This window comes from Felis catus, chromosome C2, assembly GCF_018350175.1.
Source record: "Felis catus isolate Fca126 chromosome C2, F.catus_Fca126_mat1.0, whole genome shotgun sequence".
In the NCBI taxonomy this organism is placed as follows: domain Eukaryota; kingdom Metazoa; phylum Chordata; class Mammalia; order Carnivora; family Felidae; genus Felis; species Felis catus.
This window is the reverse complement of record NC_058376.1, coordinates 15983259-16010969: the sequence shown is the minus strand read 5'-3', so window position 1 is coordinate 16010969 and position 27711 is coordinate 15983259. Positions and strand designations below refer to the sequence as shown.

General features: G+C 40.2%; 1 protein-coding gene across 2 annotated transcripts; it reads right to left on the bottom strand.

The window, feature by feature from the left end:
* Positions 1-1090: 1090 nt before the first annotated feature.
* On the bottom strand, positions 1091-16405 carry CCT8 (chaperonin containing TCP1 subunit 8). 2 transcript variants are annotated; one of them, XM_006935938.4, is made up of 16 exons: positions 16247-16405; positions 13047-13137; positions 12130-12209; positions 9902-10051; positions 9263-9443; positions 9088-9149; positions 8070-8207; positions 6516-6694; positions 5735-5801; positions 5569-5656; positions 5372-5487; positions 4947-5018; positions 4704-4868; positions 4280-4399; positions 1634-1738; positions 1091-1312 (listed from the first exon to the last, which is right to left on the bottom strand). In XM_006935938.4, the coding sequence occupies exons 1-15, from the start codon at positions 16304-16306 to the stop codon at positions 1646-1648; spliced, it is 1662 nt and encodes a 553-aa protein (XP_006936000.1). In that variant the 5' UTR covers positions 16307-16405; the 3' UTR covers positions 1091-1312; positions 1634-1645. The 2 variants fall into 2 exon arrangements, with proteins under 2 accessions (XP_006936000.1, XP_003991538.1); XM_003991489.6 differs by lacking the exon at positions 1634-1738.
* Between the last annotated feature and the right edge of the window lie 11306 nt (positions 16406-27711).

Below are 27711 nucleotides of genomic sequence, written 5' to 3'. Positions count from 1 at the left end.
GTGTACATAAGCTGGGGTGTAGGCCTGACTGCTCTTTTTCTGTGAACAGACCCAAAGTAGACACTCCTGCGACTCTTAAGTAATTCAGTACCAGGTCCCCTTAATGCCAGCATGCCAGAGAAAGTCTGCGAACTGTCCTTTTACCCAAGCAAGCCAGCATCTCGAAGTTGCGTGCAATCCTAAACCTCAAGGCTCAGCCTCCGCTCTCTAAACTTCCATTACTCTCAACACTTACTACCTAAGACCCAGTGAGTCTTACTGCTTCCAAAATTTCCTTTCAAATACCAAAAACATTTTTTAAAAAAATGTAACTTTTTATTTTTTAACGTTTATTCATTTTGAGTGTGCATGCGGGGGAGGGGGAGACACTCCCAAGCAGGCCCTGTGCTGTCAGTCCCAAGCCCAACCCGGGGCTCCATCTCACAAACAGACCAGGACTTGAGCAGAAATCCAGAGTCAGATGCTTAACCGACTGAACCACCCAGGCACCTTCAAAATGTTATTCAAAGACCAAAGATTATTACGTGATCAAGACATAGGAGTTAGCACATGTCCCATAAAATCAGTTGACCTTTCATAAGTTTTTTCAAACTCCTTCCTGATCTTAAAAAATAAGATCTACTTTACAAAAACCGAATTTCTATTAGATATGTTTTCAGTGGTATTACAACTGTCTTTATACTACACTACTAGACTATTTTAACTAAGCCATTCAACAAATGGGTATTAAAAACATGTCCTCTCAAGTCTTAGAATTCCCAGAGCAGAGATGTGAAAAAAACCCTGAAATCCAGTCTGGGGGTTGACAGACTTCCTGCAAAGGAACAGATATCGAATATTTTTGGCCCTGTAGGTCACTTGGTCTCTATCACGACTACTTCATTGCCATTTCCTTGCAGGAAACAGCCATAGACTACATGTAAATACAGAAGCACGGCTGTAGGCAAACAGGCAGCAGGCCAGATACACACAGGAACAGGCCCCTAATTACTTAAGTGGCTTGCCTTCAGTCCCACAGCTAATTTCATTACCAAGGTTGAGACAAACAGGTCATTTACATCCAAGAACAGTGCTCATCAGACTATGAGGCTTTGATAGCAACATGTTTATTTATCATCCAGCTGAGGATATAAACACAAAACACTTCTTAATTTAAGGAGAATACGAAAACATCAGGCAATTCCTAGACTATTACTACAAACGTAGTCTTCACCTACAGTAAAAACTAAGGCAGTCAATCATTTTGGTCATCATCCCAGTCTTTCTTCCCACTTGGAGGTTTGGGCCCACCGGCTGGTTTTGCCATGATGATCTGAGAAAACAAAACCATAAGCACATACTTAAAACTAAACCTTTAAAATGAAGAGAAAATACTTTTCTGAGGCTGATTCAAGATGAAGCAATCATCTCAACATAAGCGATCTGTTATAAACTGCTTATGAGGCTCTATCAACATTAAGTTGTTAGCTTCCAGCAAAGCGTTTCCTGCTTTTATGGACATGAACGGCCACACGATCCACGCACGTTAGTAAAGGGCATTTTGAGACACGCACTTCAAGAACTCAATGGCCCTGTGAGCCGAATGTGAAAAATATCTGCATGCATTACTAGTATAAATCCGTCAGCTCGGCACCTGATTTGCTACTTATATATGAAGTTCGTCTTGCCAACCATCTTTATCCCAATTTCCTTGTGGTTTAGGAGCTTTAGGTCCACCTGCCAGTTTTGCCATTATAATCTAAAGTGGTTGGTACATAAACAAATACGTATAAAAATTTAATACTGAAATTTCCTAGTACCTGTAAAATGAAAACCATTCAAGTGGTAGGAAGTGTGTATTCAAAAAACGTTACCCAAGTAGGTAGACTTTCCTGGTAACTTAAAAGAACACAGCAGGAAACCTCTAATTTATCTAGAATGCATTAACCGAGTACTTTGCAAATATAACCATCTAGCATTTTTAAAGGATTCGTTTGGAGAAAAAAGCGGGGTGGTGGCAACTCTGGGTTCAAATAAATTTGGGAGAAGCTAAATTAGCTTCCTCAAAGTGGAACTCTCAAACTCTAATCTACATTCTGAATCTCGAAACTGTAAACAGTATTCTTTGCTTCCCAAATTGACAGGACTGAGATCTTTCTGTACAACATCAAGGGGTTGGGGATGTGTCTCAAGCAACACTAAACTGTAAAACATCTTCACTACCACTTCCAACAGATTCAGCACCCCTTTTCAGAAGCTTCTGGAGGAAATCTAACCTTGAAATCCTTGGAGTAACATTTTACTAACTGAGATTAAGTTCAGACTGAATTAAAGGCACTAAGGACAATTTTAGAACCTAAGTGTAGCTTGATTAAAAAAGATAGCCAGAACAACAGTTCTCAAGCTGGTAGGCACCAATCATTGCAGAGCTTATTTGAAACATACTCCTGGGGTGCCTGGGTGGCTCAGTCAGTTAAGCATCTGACTTCGGCTCAGGTCATGATCTCATGGTCCGTGAGTTCGAGCCCCGCGTTGTGCTCTGTGCTGACAGCTCAGAGCCTGGAGCCTGATTCAGATTCTGTGTCTCCCTCTTCCTCTCCCCCTTCCCTGGCTCATGCTCTCAGAAACCAACATTAAAAAAAAAGATAATAAAAAAATTAACTCCTGGCCTTCTTCCAGAGTTTCTAACTCAGTGGGACTGCTTAGGGGCCTGAGGATTTATATATAATTTTTTGCGTTCTTAGGTTATCTTGATGCTGTTGATTTGGGGACTATATCTTGACAACTACTGAAATAAACACTCGAACAAAGATGAACCCAGCTCCACATTATCCAACACTTAAAACTTGATTTACATGTCCCTTTCCAGACTATATACTATGCAAAATTAGTTAGAACTATTAAAGAGTACAAGTTCACTATAGTTATTAACAAACTGGTTATTGATAGTCATGGGTTCTTCAGATCATGTATTTTAGCAAAGACCAGGGACACATAACAACGAACATCCTCTACTGTAAAACAGAGACTTCCCAGTTTAAAACCAAAACTGACAAGTGTCTTTGTGATCAAGGAACTTGTATTATTACAATTATTATGTCATTTGGGTAATGGACATTCAAAAAAGTTCCTCTATTAGAATTCTGGATTACCTCATGCTTCAATATACTCAGCTTCCCCTGTCCCTTTCTATTTTAAGTTTTCCCTATTAGCCACATGCTAATTTTTAAAACAACCATTTCCTTAGGTTTCTATTATCATTTCAGAACTCCAAAACCACATTCTTCCACTGAAAATTACCTAAATTTACTGATATAAAAACACCTATTAGTAAATCCAGTACATGAACATCCAATTTATTTCCAATGGGTTGAAATTGGACATCCAGCTCCATTTTCTGGTCATCTCAACCTAGGAAAAAATTGTTCTTCCTCTTACTGAGATGGAATGTTTGCTGTAATTACCACGAACTAGTCCTTGTTATGCCTAGAGTAAGTCTAATTTCCTTCTCGTTTAGTTTTTACCTACAACTTGCTTCTCCCAAAATTAATTTGGCATGATTTCCACCTAATGGATCTGCCCTAGGCCCCTTGCAATTGCAATTTTCCATTAAGTATTTACAAATAGTTTATTGCTTAATAATCAGTTCAAGAAATCTGCAAGAAAATGGATTTCACTGTTTTACTAGAAAACATCTTTTTGAAAAACTTTGAATTCAAGCTTATATCTGAACCTACCATTTTCCTCTGTGCCACAATCTCCCTCCCACTACCCTCTTGGAAAAAAAAAGGTCAAAAATACTATGATTTTTAACACTTTTCTTTTAGTTCCTTCAAGATATAATTTGTCACACCCAGAAGAACTTTAAACACATAGATTCTACCTCCATGCACAAGTAGAGGTTTCGTTTTCCTTAAAGTTGGTGGCACACATGTGTTTCAGGGCTTTATGGGCCTTTCACATTCCACATTACACAGTAAACTCCCTCTCCAGACTGTTTGTATAAAGAGATCCTTAGGCTGAAAAAAGTCCGAAAACTATAAACCTTAAGTTTGTTTTAACGATTCCAGTTTAAAAATGGCAGAAGTTTCTTTCACTGGAAAGATCCTTTCAAATTAGTTGAAATACACTAAATACAATTTAAAACTATAACAGAAAAAAATAAATGGGCGGGGGGAACTTTAGAAACACACTTTAGAGTAGAATGAGAACTGTGCTATATTCTGGTTCCATAAAAATACACTACTGACCTACATGAAAATTAGTACTTTTAAAGACCAAAACTTCACTTGTAACTCACCTGATCCACCCTAAGTACAGTGACAGCAGCATTCGTAGCCAGTTTGATAGCCCAGTATTTTCCCAAGTAAGTGTCTAGAATACCAGCTTCCAACATGTCCTTTACAGCGGGAACTTCAGCCTGTTGGTACAAAACAATTTTCACTCCATCACTTTAAATTCTTATGTGAAAATTAACTCAGTAACAAAACCCCAGGGCTCTCTGCCTGGAAGTTGCCAGGCAAAAGTCCTCTCCTACACACAATATAAAGACTATTTTAAGGAAAACCATAGACAAACTCTGTCAGAGCTCTTTGTTATGAAAATCATTTGCTTAAAAAATCAGAGCATTTTTGATTTTCTTTTAAACTTACTACTTCTATTGTTATATTACACACTCATGAAATCAAAGTTTAAATCCACAGTTTTTTTTTTTTTCCAAATACCTCAATATCTAATCCAACATTTTTATTTCCTTCTTGATGTACTGCATAAAGTTTAGAGATTACTTCATTGGCTTTCACTCCAGAATTTTCTGCCAGTGCCCGGGGAATAGCTTCAAATGCCTCTGCAAACTTCTTAATGGCATACTGTTCCAGTCCAGGACAGGTCTATAAGAAAAACGTGTTTAGTACTGTATTTTATTCAAGGAACATGAAGGAAGGCAATTTATACAGAGAAAGCTATACCTCTCCATATGACGTGATCTGTTTGGCTAATTCGATTTCCGTTGCGCCACCTCCGGGAACAAGACGTTTATCCTACAATATGTAGTTAAAAAAAAAAATTTTTTTTTTTTTTTTTACTAAGAAGCAATTTATAGTTTCCTAATCTTCTCAGACTCCAGTACTCCAACCAGACTAGAGGTACTGTTACTCAAATTCTAATTACAAACTTTGTAAAAATGGAATAATCTGGGCAAATTACCTTACTGTACGTAGGGTCTGGTATATGAAAGAGGAGAACCAAAGTGAGGAATGGGAGCAGCACACAATACCTCATCTGCATGTCCACAGATGTAGCACTAAGAACATGCTTAAGCAACTGAAGGTATATTTAACTCAAGAACCATAAACTGCCTTTAACAGTAATAAAGATCACTGCTAATACTAACCCTTGTGAGAACTTTGAAAGTATTAACACCGTCATCTACTGCCCTTTCTATATCATCCATCAGATTGTCTGTAGAGCCTCGAAGCACAATGGTAGAAATGGCACCATCTTCCTTTTCTGTCAATAAATTAAAAAATATTACTACAAGCAAATGAACAGCCCCCACTTAAATAAACATACTTTGCCATCTCCACATACCATGCTTAAAAACCACCACCTGTGTGTCTCCAACTTCTGAGAGATAAACACTGTCACAATGTCCCATTTCTTCAAGGACAGGAGGAGTCTGTAAGAAAGGGACTATTGTAAAACAAAGTAATTCCAATACATTCTACTATCTTTTAATGTTGTCCAAAATACATACCAATCTAGGAAGAGCTGTAGCACCAACTGTTTTACATAGTCTTCTGAGATCCCATTTGGAATTCAACCTTTAAAAAAACCCGAAGACCTTAATGAAAATTTTAACACCATTAGGTGCCACAATAAAATAGAGATGAAACAGGAAACCGTACACTGGTCCCCAAAAGTCACATTCTTTTGATCCTGAATTTAAGCTCAGAACAGGTCTGGACAGCACAGTGTAATCCACACACAGGTGTATACGGCAGTGTTCTAGAATTGGGAAAATTCAAGTTTCAGTACAAGGTCACAAGTTCTAGTTCTAAAACACTAAGGAAGGCCTGGTATACAGAAAACTTGCTATACTCTGGGCAAGCGCATGAGCTGTGAGGAAGAGGAGTGATTTATGCTGCAGATTTGGTTTGGAGGTGGGAACGGGTAGGTCAGGTGTCTGGTGTGCCCCACAAATGGGTTCAAAGGTTAAAAATGACATTCTTGATCCCACACTCTGACAGTGTGTACCAGGCTTGCGTCTGGTCTCTAATGTTGTTTCTTTTGTCTGGAATGCTTTTCCCTCTTCCTCTTCAAGTAACATGTTGATTGCTCCACCTCTCAGTGCAAATGTAAGCTTTCTCACGGGTGTTTCCTGTCTCTCTAGATCAAGTTAAGTCCTGCTTTTGGAGCCAAGATGTTATATTTGCCCTTTTGTAACAGGCATGAATTCACCATGTATTGAATGTGTTTTGTGTTTCACCAGCAAAGGGCCATTTACTATACAGGTTAATGGAACACAGCAGTCTTACCTCACCAACATGATATTGTACTTGTTTGCGTAATGAAGAGCCATGTCTGCCACTTTGCCACCTGTTACGATGACATTTGCACCGGTATCAGCTATAGCTTTGACTTGTGCATCCATGAGATTCTCTTCTCCCCTACTAAAATTCATCAATTCTTCAGCAGTCTTTATCAGCACTGTTCCCTAGTAAGACAAACATGCTCTTAAGAACCATTTTAGTACCTTGGTGGCCGAAGTCACGGGGTAACATTTTACTGAAGAAATATTTGGGGAAAATAATGAGATTATACATGCATTATGAAATACAAAGTATGTATGAAACTCAGCTTATTCCTAGACCCCCCCCCCCCACTCCCAAAACCGATGCATTTTCCTCTTTGACAGGCACTTTGATGGAGTAGTTGGGAGAAATACTTACACCTATTTTAGATATATTGGGCAGGTGTCTTGGCATTTGTCTTTTGACAAACATCAACTAGTGTACCAAAACAACCACACTGTGGTTCTGAATTTTTTTTCTAGAATATGGACTCAATGAGTCTTCCTGGCCTGTCTCCAACCTGTGGAACTTTTACAACTATGAACTCAGATTTTAAGAATTCTAGGGACAAAGACAGAAGTGACCTATAAACAAGAACTTCAAACTTCGTAACGTGTATTTTTAAAAACAAACCTATCACTTTCAAATTACATTGGCATATTTTGTTTCAGGATGCTATAGGCCCTCAATATTAAAATACATTAAGGAAGAGCACACAAGTATTTGTATTCAGTGAGCATTTTACTTGCCGAGCATATAAGAACATGCTGTATAAGAAGAGCTGTAAACTAGAACATAAACAACACTGCCACCATTTCACGTTTCAAATTTAGTATCTGAATTAGATATTCAGAAAAGAAAGGGAATCTGACTTTAAAAAGCAGATATAGGGGCGCCTGGGTGGCTCAGTCGGTTAAGCATCTGACTTCTACTCAGGTCATGATCTCGCAGTCTGTGAGTTTGAGCCCCGTGTCTGTGCTGACAGCTCAGAGCCTGGAGACTGCTTCTGATTCTGTGTCTCCCCCTCTCTCTGCCCCTCCCCCTTCACGCTGTGTCTCTCTCTCCTTCAAAAATAAATAAACGTCAAAAAAAAAATTTTTTTTAAAGCAGATATATAATCCTGGGGCATCCAGGTGCCTCAGACGGTTGAGTGTCTGACTCTGGATTTTGGCTCAGGTCATGTTCCCACGGTTTCAGGGGATCGAGCCCTGCGTCCGGCTCTGTGCTGATAGTGCAGAGCCTGCTTAGGATTGTCTCTCCTTCTGATTCTCCCTTGTTCTCTCTCAAAATAAGTAAATAAATACTCCTGTAACATATATATACACATACATGTATATATACACATACATATGAGTGTATATATCTGTATGCGTATGTGTGTGTGATGCTACAATCTTCCATAATTATGTAGTATTCACTGAAGAGCACAATCTCCACCTAAAAACTTAAAAATCATAAAATGTTAATCCGAACGGGCAACCCCAAATTTTTACTTTTAAGGTTTTGAAGTCTACATACCTTAGTTTCAGTTATCATGCCATCAAAAGGACAAGAATACACTGCTATTTTTGCACTTTTGACAGATGTTACATCACCTTCAGTTTCCTTCTTAAAAACCATGCCATGCAATACTGAAGAGGAATAGATACCAGAACCCTAAGGAATTGAATACCAAAATCATCAGTAATCTCATGAAAATAACATCAGGGCTCAGTTGTTAATTCTTCATGTACCAAAAATAACGTTTTCCACATAACGTAATATGCCAAGGGGTGACTCCTGGGAATAAGGAGTGGGGTGGTGGATGTAAAACACACCAGTCTACTTAAGGTAGAAACCACTCTGAGAATGAGCTATTAATGAAAGGGGGGCCTTCAGGGTACCAGGAACAACCAAGAACTGAGAATAACTCTTCTAAGTCATTCATTCACTCACTCACCAAATACCTGGTGCCAATGTACTAGGCACAGCTGTTAGCACTGGGGACAGGAGATGGAACAAAGCAGTACAAGTGTCAGAAAAGGCACAGCATCTATGCATGCATGAGCGTGCACACAGATACACACACACCCTTGTATTTACGTAAGCTAAACTCAACTCCAATCACAGGTTTTACTACAGGAAGCACTAAGTTTTTTAAATACAAAATACTCTTATTTCAATACTAACAACAGTAACATGTGAGTTCTATTATTGTAGATCAACAGAACATCTCATTCAAAACTGGTTCTGAAGGTTATGGTTTTAATTCAGCACACATGAAGAATTCAAAACACGTAATATTTGATGCATTATTCTCAACCTTCAAAGTTGTGATGGAAAAATGATGATTTCATAAGGAGATAATACATCAAACACCCTTTAAAATTTAATAGTAGTATTACAACCTCCAAATACCAAAATGTTACAAATGTAACAAAGTCCTAAATGTTCAAAATCTGAGGTAAAATTTGGGTTTTGATAAACACATACATTTTTTCTTTTTGCAAAATATAATGGACCTATTAGACAACACTTATGCATTTTCTAAACTTACCAGAATCTTACACACTCTGATGTTATCAACATTGAAATGGCCGGAATCAGGGAAAATAGACACTGTTTAAGAAAACGAGACACGTCAAAAGATGCATGGAGACAACAAAGAAAATATCTTAGTCTCATTAAAATATTTTTAGTTTGGATCTTTTCATTTACTGAGATTTACTCACCACATGCCTGAGCAATGAGCTTGGCCAGAAACACTTCATTGCCGTACTGTTTACTCATTATGGAGGTATGGAGCACAGAAGACACTTCATCAACATCTCGAAGATTTTTTGCAGAACAACAAACTAAATCAGGAAGAATCTCATGGGCTTTTCTGCAGGCTATTTCATAACCTTCTATGACCTTAAATGTAAAAAGCCAAAGTGTTTCTTCAGAAGACACAATTTTGACATGACTTTAAAATATAGCTTATTTTGGTACCCCAACGAATATGGGTATTTGTTTTCCATATAAAATGACAAAGCACACTTTGAGAACAGCATTCGTGGCAGGACGTGCTCATCACGAGTGTAGGCTTTTGTGATGGCCCGAAATTGAATGCTGTCACTTATTAGCTGTTAAGATCTTGAGTAAGATTTTTCTAAGTGTCACTTTCCTCATCTAAAATAAAAGAGAATTAATTTTCATTAATTTCTCATTACTCACACGATTCTTATAAGGATGGAGTAAGATACTGCATAGACAGCACATGTACTACAATGCCTGGCACAGAGTAAACTGCTCAATGTTAACTATTACTACAACGATGACTCTATACAGGCACAAATTAAATCAAAGTACATTACAAAATGAACACTTGCCTCCGAAACCGAGAGCCCAATTCTCAGAAGCTCTTCAGCTAGTTCCAGAAGGGCTCCAGCAAACACCAGCACAAAGTTTGTGCCATCTCCAACCTCTTGCTCTTGCATGTGAGAAGCCATTACGATCATTTTTGCAGCAGGATGCTGTACCTGGTAGAAGGGGTTTGAATTTTAAAGTGCAAAACATTTGATCCTGAAAGCAACATGAAGTTTTCCATTTTCATTTCTTTTAAAAAAATTTTTTTTTTATTTTTACATATTTATATATTTTTGCCAGAGAGAGACAGAGAATGAGTGAGTCAGAGCACGAGCAGGGCAGGGGCAGAGAGGGAGGCACAGAATCCAAAGCAGATTCCAGGCTCTGAGCTGTCAGCACAGCCTGATGCAGGGCTCGAACTCCCCAACTGCGAGATCGTGACCTGAGCTGAAACCAAGAGTTGGATGCTTATACAATTTAGCCACCCAGGTGCCCCTCATTTTCCATTTTTTCTTAAGCTAATACACTTCAATCTCCCTGTGGGCCAGGTAACTCCAAAATCACACTGCTACATACTATTCAGTGCGGTGGCCAGAAGACAGTCCCAATCCCTCAGAGACTATCAGCACAAATGCATCACTACAAATGCAAACAACCTGAAACCGCATCTTCTTTTGATGGCCAGTCACCCAGTACATACATCTCTGCACATAAGGTGCAGAAAATTACATGTCCACTAAGTTAAAAAAGTAATTCCAAAAACCAAACCTAGGCATTAAAAACCAAAATAACCACCTCATTTAATCATGAGTCTCAATGCCTATGTACATTTCTATTGTAAGGAGTACCAATTGTGGCTTTTTAGAAGACAGAGGTTTCTTTAAAAAAAAAAAAAAAAGGTATCAAGATTTTAAGTAGTCTATCCTTTGGATTTAGGGTTTAAAAACGAAGCAAGGAGTAACAACTGAGAGCGGTGAGAATACTACAAAGTTGACACTATGGTTTTTTGTTTTTTTTTTAATTTTTTTTCTTTTTTTTTTTTCAACGTTTTTATTTATTTTTGGGACAGAGAGAGACAGAGCATGAACGGGGGAGGGGCAGAGAGAGAGGGAGACACAGAATTGGAAACAAGTTCCAGGCTCGAGCCATCAGCCCAGAGCCTGACGCGGGGCTCGAACTCACGGACCGCGAGATCGTGACCTGGCTGAAGTCGGACGCTTAACCGACTGCGCCACCCAGGCGCCCCGACACTACGGTTTTTATTGAGGCAATATTTCCATCATGGCTGAATAACTCCTGAGACCACCATAGTGTCCAACATTAACACTCACAAAGACTAATTCCTCCTCATGGAATTAAATTTGTTTTGTTCACTACATTAACAATATTATTTAGTTATTTAAGCAGTCAGAGAAATGTTAACACACCTATAGTTTCATTTGAAAAGATTAAGCTACAATTCTCTAAGAGCTAAGTTCAGGACAATTTCTTGAAGGTGAAAACATCTTTCAACTACAGAGCAGCTAGACGAGGAACAGTTCTCTGATGTTCAGGTGCCAGACTTTACTTATAATTCTGCCTGCAGAATCTATTTTACACACTCTGCAATATCAAAACTGCAGGTAAGCAAAGCAAAATGCCACCATTTTTGTGTTTCATTTTCACAAAGCCAAAGACCTGGTTTAATTTTTTTTTTTAAACCACTGTTTTAAGTATCAGCTGTTTCTGCATTTTTGAATAACTCACTTTGGTGTCATACTCTACAGAACGAGATAGTATACTCAATTTGATATGGTTATGAGCAAATGTATTTTTATACAAGCAAGCCTCCGTAAATTAATAACTTGGGAGATTTTTAAATTTAAGCGGCTAAAAAGTTAAAACTACATAATGAATTTTCAAGTTGGGAAAAAAATAGTCCCTTATTATCCTAAGAGGTTTCTTCTATGTTAAAATATGTTTAATTTTGGGGGCACCTGGCTGACACAGTCGGTTAAGCGTCTCTCTGACTCTTGATCTCGGCTCAGGTCATGATCTCAGTTTCTGAGTTTGAGCCCCACACTGGGCTCTGCGTTGATGGCATGGAGCCTGCTGGGGATTCTGTCTCTCCTTCTCTCTGCCCCTCAACCTGCTTGTGTGCTCGCTCTCTCTCTCTCCCTCCAAATAAATAAATAAACTTAAAAAATATATACATATACACTCAATTTTTGACATCACCAAAACATTTCTTGGCTTCAAAGTAATGACCTACTTCTAGCTCTCTTAAAATAGTGGCTGCGTCGTTTGTCACAAACAACTTCTCCAGGTGGTTGATAACCATTTTGTTCATTCCTAAAAAAACAAAAAACAAAACACAGGAGAAAAAGTTAGGGGGGGAAAAAATCGCTCAAATCCGTCTCCAAATACCCCCAAAAATTTAGTCAAGAAATATAAACTTGTATCCATTTCTTAAGGTAACTTTGTAAAAACTCAACACATATTATCTACTCTGGCACCCTAATGGCACCCCCGTCATTATTCCTGTCCTTTCTAATCTCCTATAATGTTTACCTGGGAGGATGTCAATCTTCTCATAGTTTTGTTCAATAAATGTAAATTACATTAACGTAGAAAAGACCAAAAAAATCTAGTTTTGGGGTGCCTGGGTGGCTCAGTTAACTGTCTGGCTTGATTTCAGCTCAGATTATGACCTCAGTTTGTAGGTTCGAGCCCTGCATCAAGCTTTGTGCTGACAGTGTGGAGCCTGCTTGGGATTCTCTCTCTCCCTCTCTTGCTGCCCCTCCCCCCACAAAATAAATAAACATTAGAAAAAAAAGTATAGTTTTATTGCTTTCCATACATTTGTGTCAATTAAATTCAGTTGACGGTAGGAGGCAAGAGAGATTTCCTCCCTTACATCAGGTACCATATCTCAATAGTGAAAGCTCCGTAACTTTTCTATCCTCTCAATATGATAAAAATTAACATTTTGATTCCTATTTTTCTAAAGAGATATGAGTTGTTGATTAAAACCTGAAAACATTACACTGGTGGCAATAAACTATACAATTACTTTTGTATTATGGCTAAAACTCAGTTTATGTATCATATTCTCACAGAATAAGTTGGAAGAAGCTAGCACACAAAATTCTAGTATTGTATCTTTTAAAACATGAATTTAGAAATTACCGTTTGGTCCATATGCTGTACGAGTTGTTTGGGCAAGCTCCTTGCAAGCCTGTATGTTCCTGTATACAGCCTCTTCTAATCCTGAAAAATGCTGTAAAATAAACCAAAAACAAAAACACTTCTGATTAGACAAAACAGTGAAACACAATAATCTTCTTCATCTGTAAGATGGGGATAATAATAGTACCTACCTCACAGGACTGTTGAAAAAAAAAAATCAAGCAAGGTTTATGTATGTAAAGCATGGTGCTTCAAATGATCCGTAAATTTGCTCACTGGTTGAATATAATGACATTTTCAGAGACCACATGTATCTACTTACACGTCAAAACATAAAGCATATATAAAAATGTATATATATATACACACATATATATATATAAAATATAAAGCATGTACATATTTTTAAATGTTGTGAAAAGTGCAAGAAAGAATGCTATGATCGATCAGCAAAAGATAAGATATTTTAGGTAAAAATACCTCTTCAGAGTTTATCATTACTTTTTGAAAAGTTGAAATATGGTATATTTCTTTTATTGTTAGGAGCCTGATCATCATAAAACCATCAGTTTTCCGATCCCTGGGAAATCCCACTTAACAGACCTGCTGCCCAAATGTTTAGTATCCTGACTGCTGAACGCTCTTGTGAATTGCAACACAATTCCAATGCGTACACATTGAAAAATTGCCGAACTGCTCACAATACGAAAATTCTCAAATTTTACACTGGACTTCTTTTAGAATTGAGATTTACATGTAGCTTCAGATGGGTTTCGTGAGCTTCCAGTTTGTTCATGTAAACATTTTTATACAGTTGCTACACCCAATAAAGGAGGCACTGGTCACATGTGGTTAAATTGCAAGTAATTAAAATTAAAAATTCGGTTCTCCACTGCAGTAGCCACAGTTCAAGTGTCCAGTAGCCACATGCGGCTCACGGATACTGTATCAGAATGAATATAGAATACTTCCATCATTGAAGAGCTTCTAGGAGACAGTTCTATCCTAGGCCATAAGACGTGGCTTTTATACTGCTCATAAAAGGAACTGTCATCCAAACGAGGTGAATAATCATTACTTTAGAAGTAGTGTCTTCAGAGTCAAGGGTTGACGGACTCTTACGAAAGCATTTAGTCTGACCTGGCTTACACTCTAGTTTTTTCCCTTTACCCGTTCTCTGAGGAACAGCCATGTGATCATAAATCAGATCCCATCAATGGTCTGCCGTCACTCTTAGGATAAAATGTAAATCCCTCCTGAAGGCTACAAGGTCCTATATGTTCTGGTCCTAACCTACAGCTCCTCTAAAGTCATCTCTCACCATTTTTGCTTTCCCTTGATGAGCTTCAACCTCATTACCTCTCTTGCTGTTTTCTTTTTTAACAGGTCAAACTCATTTCATCCTCAAGGTCTTTATACTTACTGGTTTTTCAGCCTGGAATACTGCCCTCTTCAACCTTGGCTGATTCTTTCTGTCACTTAGGACTAAGCTAAAAGCTCTTCCTTGAACATCTTATTTACTGGTTCTATCTATTCCTGACTCTTCCCTTTTTTGGGGGAGGCAGACTTGTTTACTTCATTCTCTACTATAGTACTTCCTATCTAATCTTTTTATTTTTACTACAGTATTCTTTATTTCCTTTATCATTATTTGAAATTATCCTGATTTGATCGTTTATTTCAGCCTCAAAATAAAAATTATGAAAAAGTTTCAATCTTTTTATTTTTTTTTTTTTATTCAACGTTTTTTATTTATTTTTGGGACAGAGAGAGACAGAGCATGAACAGGGGAGGGGCAGAGAGAGAGGGATACACAGAATGGGAAACAGGCTCCAGGCTCCGAGCCATCAGCCCAGAGCCCGACGCGGGGCTCAAACTCACGGACCACGAGATCGTGACCTGGCTGAAGTCGGATGCTTAACCAACTGCGCCACCCAGGCGCCCCTCAATCTTTTTAAAGTAAGCAGTCCATGGGGCATCTGGGTGGCTCAGTTGGTTGAGTGTCTGACTTCGGATCAGGTCATGATCTCACAGCTCGTGAGTTCGAGCCCCGCATGGGCTGTGCGTTCACAGTTCAGGGCTTGGTGGCTGCTTCGGACTTTGTGTCTCCCTCTCTCTGTCCCTCCCCTGCTTGCACTGTGCGTTCTCTCTCTCAAAAATAAATAAACTTTAAAAAAAATTAAAGTGAGCAGTCCATGTCATTACCTGCAAAGATGTTTTACCAATATTTACATTAAACCCTGATACGTGATATGCTGTTATCCCAAAAGCGTATTCTGCAAACAATGACCTAGTTCCCTAAAACTGTTACTGTAAACTGCACGACAATAAATTAGATCTCTTTAACGAGGCATAGGGAATTTGGGGGGCAAATAAAGCCAAGATTTGATTTGAACACAAGAGACAAATTTATCAGCAGTATATATTAAGATGTTTTACACAAATTATGCTCTTGAAATACATTCATAATCTGGGCATAAAACGAAGTCGTTTTAATTAATTAGTCCAGGGTGTCTCTTACACTTACAAAGTCAGATAGTTACGAGTCAAAGGTACCATCTTTTGGTCAATTTAAAGATGAGGCAAGGAAGATCTGGGGGTTGGTTTTACATCAAGCCAGCTAACCTAAATTGGCATACAATCCATTTGGATTGAGTAACGTTTGTCCTACCACAACGCACTGCTGCGAACGAAACGGGGAGCCCTGTAATTCTCATCCCAAGGAAAACTGTCGAGAACTGGCCCCTGTCCCTCTTCTCTCCGGATTACCCCCTCCTTGAACAGTGTCAACTGGCTTCGCGGTTCCCAAGCCTACATTATTCGATTTCACCCTCAAAACACCCTTTAAGGGTCGAGTGGCAAGTCAGCCCGGTTTTAGGGGTGGAGGGAAAATGCACGAACGGCTTTCCTTTTGCCCAGCGAGGAAACACAGGATACGAATCCTGCGGCCTTGCCTCTCTCTTGCTCCTTCTGCCCGTCGACCCTTCCCTGCATCGGGGAAGAAAGAAAATGCCCGCTCGCCTTAGCGGCCGAATCCCCTCCTTCGCCCCCCTTCACCGAACACCTCCCTTTCTGGAATCTTCTCTGCCTCCGACCGCTGTACCCAGGGAGCACACCCGGCCCGTTACCAGGCCCTTCTTCCCTCTAGCCGCCGCAGCCCTACGTCGACTCTCCTCCCTCTCCCTTCTTCCATTCCTTACCTTCGCCCCCTCCTTAAGCATCTGGGCAAAGCCCGGGGCCTTGGGGACGTGAAGCGCCATGCCCTCTGCAAATCGCCGTTCACGCGCTCGCTCAGAAGATCCCGGAGGAAGCGAGGGGCACGCAAAGCCTCCTGGGAACGCAGCGTGCGGCGACCTTACGCTCCTCCTTTCTTTCCAGCTGAGCCTGCCCCTTCCTTAGCCTCCTGGTCAGAAGCCTCGCGAGAGAAAGCAGTTCCCGCAGCCAGAACTGAGTTGACGATCCTCGATCCTGTCGATCGGTTAGGGCACTCTCAGGGCGGGCTTTTGGTCTTCTGGCTGGCGCACGCGCAAGCGGTCGGGCCGTTATGACTCGTTCCGATTTAACCCCTTTGCCAAGACTCCAAGGTCGGGACATTTGATATTTGCCATCTGTGACCCACTCCTCTTAAGATTTAACTTGCACGAAATCTTCCAGACCCACCCACAATGTCAGGGCTGGTGTGCCCTTCCCCCCTCACCTCCAGGCAGAGCACCTGCCTCCCCCCCCCCCCCCCCCCCCCCCCCCCCCCGCCTCAAAATCTTTTTCTGAGCATCTGCTCTGTCTGTGAGAAGCGCGGGCGACTTAAAGGCGATAAATAAAATCTGTAAGAAGAACTACACACCGAATGCTCATATGTGCCGGGCTCTGTGTTATTTAGGTGCGACATTTTAGCTAAGGGTCGATCTTACAAGTTAACTATTGCTATCTCCATTTGATACATAGAAAAGTTTAATGTTAAACGTAGGATTCCTTTACGGATTGACTGACTACAAAATGCAAGTTATTTTTTTTTTTCTTTTTCTTTTTTAAATTTAGATTCAAGATAGTTATAGTGTAGTATTGGTTTCAGGAGTAGAATTTAGTGATTCATCACATAACACCTATTGCACATCCTAAGAAGTACCCTCTTTAATGCTTATCACCCATTTAGTCCATGCCCCCCACCCCCACCTCCTAGCTATCAACCCTGTTTGTTATCTATGTTTCAGAGTAGGTAAGAGTACCTAAGAGTATGATTTGCCTCCCTTTCTGTTTTTATCTTATTTCATCCCCTATGTTCATCTGTTTTGTTTCTTGAATTACACGAGTGAAATCATATATTTGTCTTTCTCTGACTGACTTATTTCATTTAGTATAACTTATTTTGTTTATTTCCATCCCCGTTGTTGCAGATGGCAAGATTTCATTCTTTTTGATTGCTGAGTAATATTCCAATGTATATATGTACCACATCTTCTGTATTCATTCATCAGTTGATGGCTATTTGGGCTCTTCTCATAATTTGGCTATTGTTGATAGCATGGCTATAAGTATTGGGGTGCCTGTACCCTTTCAAATCAGCATTTTTTGTATCCTTTGGATAAATGCCTGCTAGTGCAATTGCTGGCTTGTAGGGTAGCTCTATTTTTAATTTTTTGAGGAAGCTGCATACTGTTTTCCGAGTGGCTAACCAGTTTGCATTCCCACCAACAGTGCAAAAGAGTTCCTCTTTCTCCACATCCTCCCCAACATCTGTCCTTGCCGGAGTTGTTAATTTTAAATTTTTTTTCAACGTTTTTATTTTATTTTTGGGACAGAGAGAGACAGAGCATGAACGGGGGAGGGGCAGAGAGAGAGGGAGACACAGAATCGGAAACAGGCTCCAGGCTCTGAGCCATCAGCCCAGAGCCTGACGCGGGGCTTGAACTCATGGACCGCGAGATTGTGACCTGGCTGAAGTCGGATGCTTAACCGACTGCGCCACCCAGGCGCCCCCTGAGTTGTTAATTTTAGCCAATCTGGCAGGTGTGAGGTGATACCTCATTGTGGTTTTGATTTATATTTCCCTGATGATGAGTGATGTTGAGCATCTTCATGTGTCTGTTAGCCATCTGGATGTTTTCTTTGGGAAAGTGTCTATTCGCGTCCTCTGCCCATTTCTTCACTCATTATTTGTTTTTTGGGTATTGAGTTTGATAAGTTCTTTATAGAGTTTGGGTACTAACTTTATCAGATACGTCATTTGCAAATATCCTCTCCTATCCCATGGGTTGCCTTTTAGTTTTATTGATTGTTTCCTTTGCTGTGCAGAATCTTTTCATCTTGATGAGGTCCCAATATTCATTTTTGCTTTTATTTCCTTGCCTCCAGAGACATATCTAGTAAGAAGGTGCTGTGGCCAAGGTCAAAGAGGTTGTTGTTTGTTTTCTCCTCTAGGATTTTGATGGCTTCCTGTCTTATGTTTAGGTCTTTCATCCATTTTGAGTTTATTATTGTATGCAGTGCAAAAAAGTGGTCCAGGTTCATTCTTCTGCATGTTGCTGTCCAGTTTTCCTAATACCATTTACTGAAGAGACTCTCTTTTTTCCATTGGATATTCTTTCCTGCTTTGTCAAAGATTAGTTGGCCATACACTTGGGGGTCCATTTCTGGATTCTCTATTCTGTTCCATTGATCTGAGTATCTGTTTTTGTGCCAGTACCATACTATCTTGTTGATTACAGCTTTGTAATACAGCTTGAAGTCTAGAATTGTGATGCCTTCAGCTTTGGTTTTCTTTTTCAGGATTGTTTTGGCTATTCGGGGTCTTTTCTGGTTCCATACAAATTTTAGGATTATTTGTTCCAGCTCTGTGAAGAATGCTGGTGTTATTTTGATAGGGATTGCTTTGAATATGTAGATTGCTTTGGGTAGTATTGACATTTTTAACAATATTTGTTCTTCCAATCCATGAGCATGGAATATTTTTCCATTTTTTGGTGTTTTCTTCAATTTATTTCATAAACCTTCTATAGATTTAGGTCTTTCATCCACAAAATGCAAGTTTTTAACCATTACCTATATTCCTCTCTTCTGCTTCTTCCTGGAAATAGAAATCTCTTTTAGGAATAATTTCACACTGTGAAAGTAATCCATTCTTCTTGTAGAAAATACAGAAAATGTGAAGCAGAATGTTTTGGTTCAATATTTGTTCTTTGACGTGGACACTTGCAAATTGCTTTTTTTTTTAATTGGGACAGATTTGGTGTGCCTTGTGTAATAATCATATGTGTCCAGTGTATTATCAGTTATAACTTCTAATAAACACTTAAAATACATAATTATTGAAATAAAAACTTTTTCCCACCTTAAATCAAATGGTTTGTGAACCATCTGTTGGGAAACATTACAAGACACCAGGGCTTCTCAAAGTGTGGTTCAGGGACCTCTGAGATGCACCAAGACCTTTTTAGGGTCCATCAGGACAAAACTATTTTCATAAGACTATGACATCTCCTTTCCCATTCTTTTATTGGGGAGTTTTCCAGAGATACACAGTGTGTGTGATTAAAACAATTTGAAGCATTTTTTAAAGTTTATTATTTTTTGAGAGGGAGAGAGAGAGAGAGAGGATCCCAAGCAGGCTCCCTGCTGTCATCATGGAGCCTGATGTGGGACTCGAACTCCAGACCATGAGATCATGACCTGAGCTGAAATCAAGAGTCGGATGCCTAACTGACTGAACCACCTAGGCACCCCAAAAACAGTTTGAATGTAAAGGGCATGGGAAACCAGTTTTCTATTAAGCCAGATATAAAAGAGATTTGCAAAAATATAAAACAATGCCACTCCTGATTATTTGGTTTTGAAAAATAGAATATGTAGATTGAATATGTAGATTGTTTTGGGTAGTATCAACATTTTAACAATATTTATTCTCCCAATTCATAAACATGGATTAACCTAAAAACTGTAGGTTAACATGTGATGGGGTATCACTGTTATTTTAAGATACTTAAAAAGTTATCTGTTTTAATTTATAATACAACCAACATTGATAACTATAATCCACACAAACAAAAGCTCATTGAGAACTTCAATAATTTTTAAGAGTAAAGGGGTCCTGAGACTGAAAAGTTAGAGGCCCATTGCAATAGATCAGTCCTGAGCAATAGAACCATTTGAGATTTTCTCATGGATTAGATAAAATAGACAAACAATTTTATTCATATGCACCTGAGGATTACATATAAACATAACCAACACCAAATAAAACTGAAAGGGGTTAAAAATGACACTGATGAAATGTTATTAAAAATGACTAAGGAATCAAATTTGATGAGGACCATGGAAAATTAAACTTGAGGACAACTATTGATGAACCAAGTTTCCATGGAAAGTTTGTAATAAAAAATCAATCTCACATTAATTTTAGTAAATTGAAAAGGAAATGGAAATAACTGAAATCAATTAAAATTGTCTGTATGGTAATGTACCAAAAAATTAAATTGATTTAATTGCTAAGAAAAATGCTTTTTAGATGAAAATTCATTGCCTTTGTATTATTTGGGTTAAACTGTGTATTCATCAGCATGGAATCAAAACGTCGAGGGCAACATTTCCTCAGGATCCAAATAGCAGGTCAAATATTCTTCACTCGGGGTAGAAAAGAAACAAATTCTTTTTTAAAATTTATTTTGAGAGAGGGAGCATGAGCAGGGGAGAGGCAGAGAGAGAAGGAGACAGAATCCCAAGCAGGCTCCACGCTGTCAGCACAGAGCCAGATGCAGGGTTCGAACTCGCAACTGTGAGATCGTGACCTGAGCCAAAATCAAGAGTCAGATGCTTAACCAACTGAGCCACTCAGGTACCCCTAACATAGGTTCTTAATGTGGCTTCAAGGCCTAGGTTCTGGTCCCTGCTTATCTCACATGTATCTTCTCCCTCTTGGCCTTCTTCTCTGTCTTTTGACCACAACTGCCTGAATAGTTCCTCCTGTCTGCTTTACTTCTGCCTCAGGTGTTAGCTTCTGCTGTTCTCTCTACCTAGAATGTGCTTCTGCTCTCTTTTGGCTGAGTTCATTCTACTTCAGTAAACAGACACAAGTTAGAAAGCCTTTGATGACTCTCAAGACATTTTCCATTGGTTATTTTAATAGCTTCTGTGTTTCCCCTTCATAGCACATATCAGAATTAAAAAATTTTTTCTAATGTTTATTTATATTTGAGAGAAAGATAGTGAATAAGGGAGGGACAGGGAGAGAAGGAGACACAGAATCTGAAGCAGGCTGTAGGCTCTGAGCTGTCAGCACAGAGCCCGACGCGGGGTTCGAACCCATGAGCTGAGAGATCATGACCTGAGCCAAAGTCTGAGGCTCAACCAATGGAGCCACCCAGGCCGCCCACCTTTATCATAACTGTAATGATAAAATTAGTTATAATCTTTCCTAACCAGTAGGTGGTGCTGTGTCACCAGCACCTTACTGGACATGGTGTAGAGACCTAATGGATGACCAAATGCAAGTCAAGAATAGGAGACCAAAGAACGTGGAGGTGAAGTCTCTATTTGTCCCATCTGGACAAATGTGCTGTAAAACCAGGCAACAACAAAAAGCAATCAGAAGGGTTTGCCCAGGAGTTTGCAAACGGTCAAGGAGATTGTAGGTTTCTTCTGCTTTGATTTAAGAGTCCAGGTTCCTCTTGTTAGGTAGCAATGGAAACACATTGCTTCCACCATCCAGATGCCTTGAGGATAAGGGGTGCCTCCCCCTTAGCTCCCCATTCAGGAGGAACTCCACTGTTGGCCTGGGGATGTCTAAGCCATCTAAGAACTTTGATACAGACTCAGGTCATTAATTGTTTCATGTGGCTACTTCTATTTTTTCCTCTTTCCTTTGTTTGCCTAAAGTTTTAACCTTTTTGCTTCAGACTTGTTCTAACATTTTTGCTTTGTCTGTGTGTTTTGATTTTTCTTTTTTCTTTTTTGGTATTCTTACTTAATTTTACCGATTCCCATTAGGTCTCTAATCTTCTGGCTTTATTTCTCTCCCCTCCCACCTATTTGTATTATCTATTTTGTGTTACTATACCTTACTTTTCACTATTTTCTATTAAAATTTAATTCTTTTTATTTGATTTTGGGATTTTATGACTCATTTTGTATTGGCTTATTATTTTCCTTCATTTTTTTTCTTTGTTAAAATCTCTTAATTTTCCTTTGTAAATTAAAACTTTTTTTTTCTGTTTTAATCAAATTTCTTTGGTCTTAGGGAATCTGTGTTCCCTCTCCAAGTTTGGAAATAATCCCATGGGAGTCAGGCAGCTGGGATTGGGAGCATCACTGGACTTTGGAGGATATGATTTGGTGTGAAAGCCCGCATTGCACTGAATTGCAGTGCAGAAGCAGAAAAGAGGATGACAAAAGACAAGCTCTTAATGGATTAATTTCATGTAATCAAGAGAGGTGGTTCCATGTCAGTTACCTATCAAACCAGATCATTCCCTCTAATCAGGGGAAGTAAGGAGCGAAACAGCAGGCCAGGGGGATTGGGGAAACCCAGAGGAATGCAAAGAAACACCCTCCTCCCACTGTGTTACTTTTAGGTCTTCACCTCCCTCCAAACCTGCAACTCCTAACCTTCTATCTATGGGTTGGGGGCATGGTTGCACGAGATTGGGCCTCAGACTACCAAGTCAATCTCACGGCTTTTCTGGTTTCTGTCAAGCACACTTGAGGCAAGGGAAGGTCAAGGCCAAGTCCTGACTGATTTGGATGATAAAGGTACAAGGAACCACAGAGGGGCTGGGAGATTTCAGTGGCTGGGAGGTTGTGGGATACTCACTTGCTGAGGCACTAACTCTAGACTAATTGGATTTATATTCTGCCCCTCTATTCTGCAGAGAGTAGAATAGGAAGATCCATACCTTATAAGAATGCTGGAGATGATGAGAAACTGCCTCATGACAACTTCCCAGAGGGGAGGGGAGGTGGTGAACTTTCTAGACCCAAGATGGAGCCACTCCTGTGCAGGTTGGCATATCAGCAACCTGAAACTTAGACTGCTCTTGTGTCCCTGGAAATGCTCTGCTTGACCAGAAATTCAGTATATCCAGTTTCAGCCAGTCCCCAAATGTCAAGCCAACCCTGGGTTTTCTCATCCCCAACAAGGTTGAATCTGTGACCCCAGACAATACAATCAGAAATTTTCTATTTGTCCCTTTCTTATTTTTTTTTAATGTTTATTTATTTTTGAGACAGAGAGAGACAGAGCATAACAGGGGAGGGGCAGAGAGAGAGGGAGACACAGAATCCGAAGCAGGCTCCAGGTTCCGAACTGTCAGCACAGAGCCCGACGTGGGGCTCGAACCCATGGACCGTAAGATCACGCCCTGAGCTGAAGTTGGGTGCTCAACTGACTGAGCCACCTAGGAGCCCCTTTATTCTTTATCCTATAAGAGCTTCTTGTCTTGCACTGTATTTTGCAGTTCTTCATAAAGGTGACTGCTTCATGAAGTGTTAAATAAAGTTTGTTTTTATCATCTAAATAGTCTTCTTTAATAATTTTTTTTTTTTAAACAGAGGTGAGAGGGAAATGGCCTTGGAGAAGCTCTTTGCAGGCCTCCCCTCCTCTTGTGTTCCAAAAGGATTACAAGGCATACTGCCAAGACTCAGATTAGTTTGGGATGAGCCTTAGTCTGTGTGGTCTATGTGGATACATGCAAAATTGCCATGGTGCCATGGCAGAGCCATTCCCCTAGAGTTCCTCGGCACTGCTTTTCCTTGTGGCTATCCTCAGAGGGCTCACTCCAGCTGGGATTCCTGGTCCTCAATGAGGCCCATCTTACCATTCCATCCTTTGAATGCTTATCCTTCCTCCCCGCTCTTCTGAAATAACACTTCCCTAGCTCCATGTTGTGAGAGATCTTATAGCCTTTGGATACCCCTGATTATTTTCTTATGCCTGTAGTTTACTGGCGTCCTACAATATCACCAAGACCACATGTTTATGAGACAAAGCTCAGTTTATTGTCCTGCAGTCAGGGAGAGTACTACTTTGGCAGTCTTAGTAAGACCTCAGTTGGGGGAGTTGCAAAGTTAGGATGTTGATAAGTTTTTGAAATCTGGGTCATGAAGGTCTTTCAGTGCAGGGGTTTGGGTCGGTCTGAATAAAGATCATGATACAGGATTGATGAGCACAGCAAGGTAAGGATTTGAGGCAAGGTGTTCAAAGAATCTCGAAGTATAAATTGTCATTTGATGCTTTCTTTTGAAGAGTTGGTGGGTATTTCAGGAACTTCCCGGAATAAACAATAAAGCTATTTGCAGTTCTTATCTTCCTGGGTCAGTGTTTCCTGGAATAGTTATGTTGATGAAGACATCGGGACTAGTAAAGTCATGCTAATGTGGACGTCACACTGTGTGGGTTGAGATGGTTTCAGTTGTCACTCCTGACACTTTATCTAGTGACAGTCAAAGGAGATCCTCTCCAGATGATTAAATCTCCCATGAGCTCAGCAGCAGGAATGGTTTCTTGGTTCAGAGAGCCTGTGCATTTCCTTTGATCCAATTGCTGTGGGGGAGGCCATGTTTGGAATCAGAAGGGGGGCTGGATCGATGCTGCACTATCACAGGCAGAGGCAGCTGTTGCTGACACCAATCCCCACACCATGACCAATATGTCTCTTCTCTATTAGCTGGATGTTGTTTCCCTTCCAATGAATAAAATTCCTCTGTTAGCAGGTGGCATAATTGGGACCTTAAGCCCTTATTTTAAAAACTTCTAAGTAAACTTACTATATGTGTTCTCACACTATTAGTCATTTGAAGGAAGGAAGCCTTAAATCCAAGGTTTTAGGTCCCTCTTTTCCTAGTTGAGGGGGGAAAAAACTTTCACAGAGACAAGGAGGTGCTACTTATGCTCACGTTTTTCAAACTTACAGGAGGCACAGGGATATTGCTCCCATGCTCTCTCTTAGTCAGCTCAGGCTGCTATAACAATATAACCACAGACTGGGCAGCTTAAGCCAACGAAATTTATTTTCTCACAGTTCTTGAGGCAGGGAAGTCTAAGATCAAGGTGCAGGCAAGGCAGGTTTTATCCCGAGGCCTCTTTCTTGGCTGGTAGGTGGCTGTCATCCTGCTGTATGCTAGATCCTTGATGTCCCTTCTTATGAGGACATCAATCCTATTGTATCAGGGCACCACCCTGTTGACCTCATTTAACCTTAATTACCTCCTTGTAGGCTTATCTCCGAATATAGTTACATTGGGAGCTAGAGCTTCAACCTACGAATTATGAGGGAGGTACAATTCAGTCCGTAGCATTCTCCATTCTTATAGAAACTTTTTGTCTTGATTAATTTCTCTGATAAATCGGATGAGATTCCCCTCAATGCACATATTGCCCTTAGCAGACTTCCCACCGTCTTCTGGGTGTTGGGCTACATTTCTGTCACCTTTGGACGTTCATTTACTCTATGAACCCCCTAGCAGGAAGAACCATTTAAACACCTGGTCTGTGAAAGAACAGATGGAGACATTCCTCAAACCTCAAAACATCAAAAGACAGATTTAATTTCCCATGAGCCATTTCTCTGGGGCCCCCAAGGAGATGTTGAATGGCAAATTTCCCACCAACTTCATTTTCAAACAGAGGCTACTCATTCTAAACAGGAACACAAGGCATAAACCTGGAGAAGTCATTTCCCTCTATTCTGGGAAGGGTTATTGTAGGAGTTAGGCTTCTGAGGTTGCGGGAAAGGAAATCTACATGCCAAGACCACTTTGGAGGGTGATGTTTTTGTGTTTTTTTTCAATGTTTGTTTATTTATTTATCTATCTATTTATTTATTTAGAGAGCAAGTGGGGGAGGGGCAGGAAGAGAGGGAGAGGGAGAATCCCAAGTAGGCTCCAGGCTGTCAGCACAGAGCCTGACACGGGACTGGATCTCATGACGGCGAGATCATGACCCGAGTAGAAATCAAGATGCTTAACCAACTGAGACCCCCCAACCCCCTGAGGGTGGTGTTTATTAAGGATTATAAAAAAGTAAGAAATTGTACATCTGTCCCAGAGTCGGATGACTTTCCATGTATACTGCTACATGTTGGGTGTCTCTGAGTTACTATTTTTATACCTTAGTTTATCTCCGTTCTTATGGCTTCTACCAAGGTGGCATCTGCTATCTTCACCTCCTTTAACTTTTTGTTCTCTCTACATCTTAGCTTCAGCTTGTTTCCTTTCCTCTATGTGTCCCTTAGCTTCCCTGCCCTCCTCAGGTGGGTATCTGTGTGTCTCATATTTAAACATCCCAAAAGAGAACATCTGGTTGGTTCAGTTAATTGCTATCTAAAGAAAAGCCTTCTGGGGGCACCTGGGTGGCGCAGTCGGTTAAGCGTCCGACTTCAGCCAGGTTATGATCTCGCGGTCCGGGAGTTCTAGCCCCACGTCAGGCTCTGGGCTGATGGCTCAGAGCCTGGAGCCTGTTTCCGATTCTGTGTCTCCTTCTCTCTCTGCCCCTCCCCCGTTCATGCTCTGTCTCTCTCTGTCCCAAAAATAAATAAACGTTGAAAAAAAATTAAAAAAAAAAAAAAAAGAAAAGCCTTCTGGTTCTTTTGAATTCTCAAGTCAAAGATACTATAAGCCTCTATGGCTGCCTTGGCCTCAGCAACAACTGCTGGCATACTTAACGGTGACCAGGGGTTGGGATCATCTGTTAACTTTAGTGTAAAGGATGCTTTATGGCTGTTTTGTTCCAAAATGGGGTGTGCATGTGATCCAAATTTAGTTTCATAATCAGGCCAGTCAATCTGTCCAAGGCAGTGCTGTAGTTAATGGCTCCCCTAAAGTCTTTCTGGATCCAAAGCAGAGTATAAAGAAATGAAATGTGCGATAGTTAATCACTCCCTGATTATTACCATTCTGAGAATGGAGATCTTGGATGCTATGAACCTGATCATTTCCCCTTACTTTAAATGATGGCTTAGTTGTCCCTGGGCCGATTTGTACCTAGCCAGGATTACACTGGTTAGGTTATGGGGATGAGAAAGTTGAAATGGAGCAAGACATGTTTAAATTCTATCGGTGATGCTTTGGATCTCGGGAGATTGATGAAACCTCTGTCTCGGGGGACTGGGAGAGAAGTTTGCCTTTGGCTTTTAACAAGAGATTGTTGATAAAATAAAACTGTGCTCATCAGTCCCTCTTTTAGAAAAACTAGGAGTTATTGCCATAGCTTCCCAATAGACATGCTAGACTGGCCTGTGTTGCAGAGGCCAGGAAGCCAACTGTATTTCCCAGATTCCCTCTCAGTTACGATTCTGGATGTAAATGAGTCCCCGGCAGTTAGACACATTCATATGAGGCTGGAAGGTGGCAAGGAAACCCGGTTTATTTTCACAAGTCCTTGGTGTGTCCTTTAGCAGACAGAGTCATGATGGGTGGCATTTTTGGCATCAAGATTCCATAGTTACTCTTCATGCAAAATGTGTGGTGGGGTGACAGCTTCCTCATCCTGGCCTCTTGCTCTCTGCATTAGAGCTGTAGTGGGGATGCTCTTGGTCTCAGTCCATCCATCCAGTGGTGTTTCCTGATTCCCAACTTTCCCATCATTTAGAAAATATAGCTCTTAAGGCTGAGTCAGTTCTGTGACATCTGGAATTGGTTCCCAGAGGCCAATCCTCTCACGGTTGTTTGAAGCATCTGATTC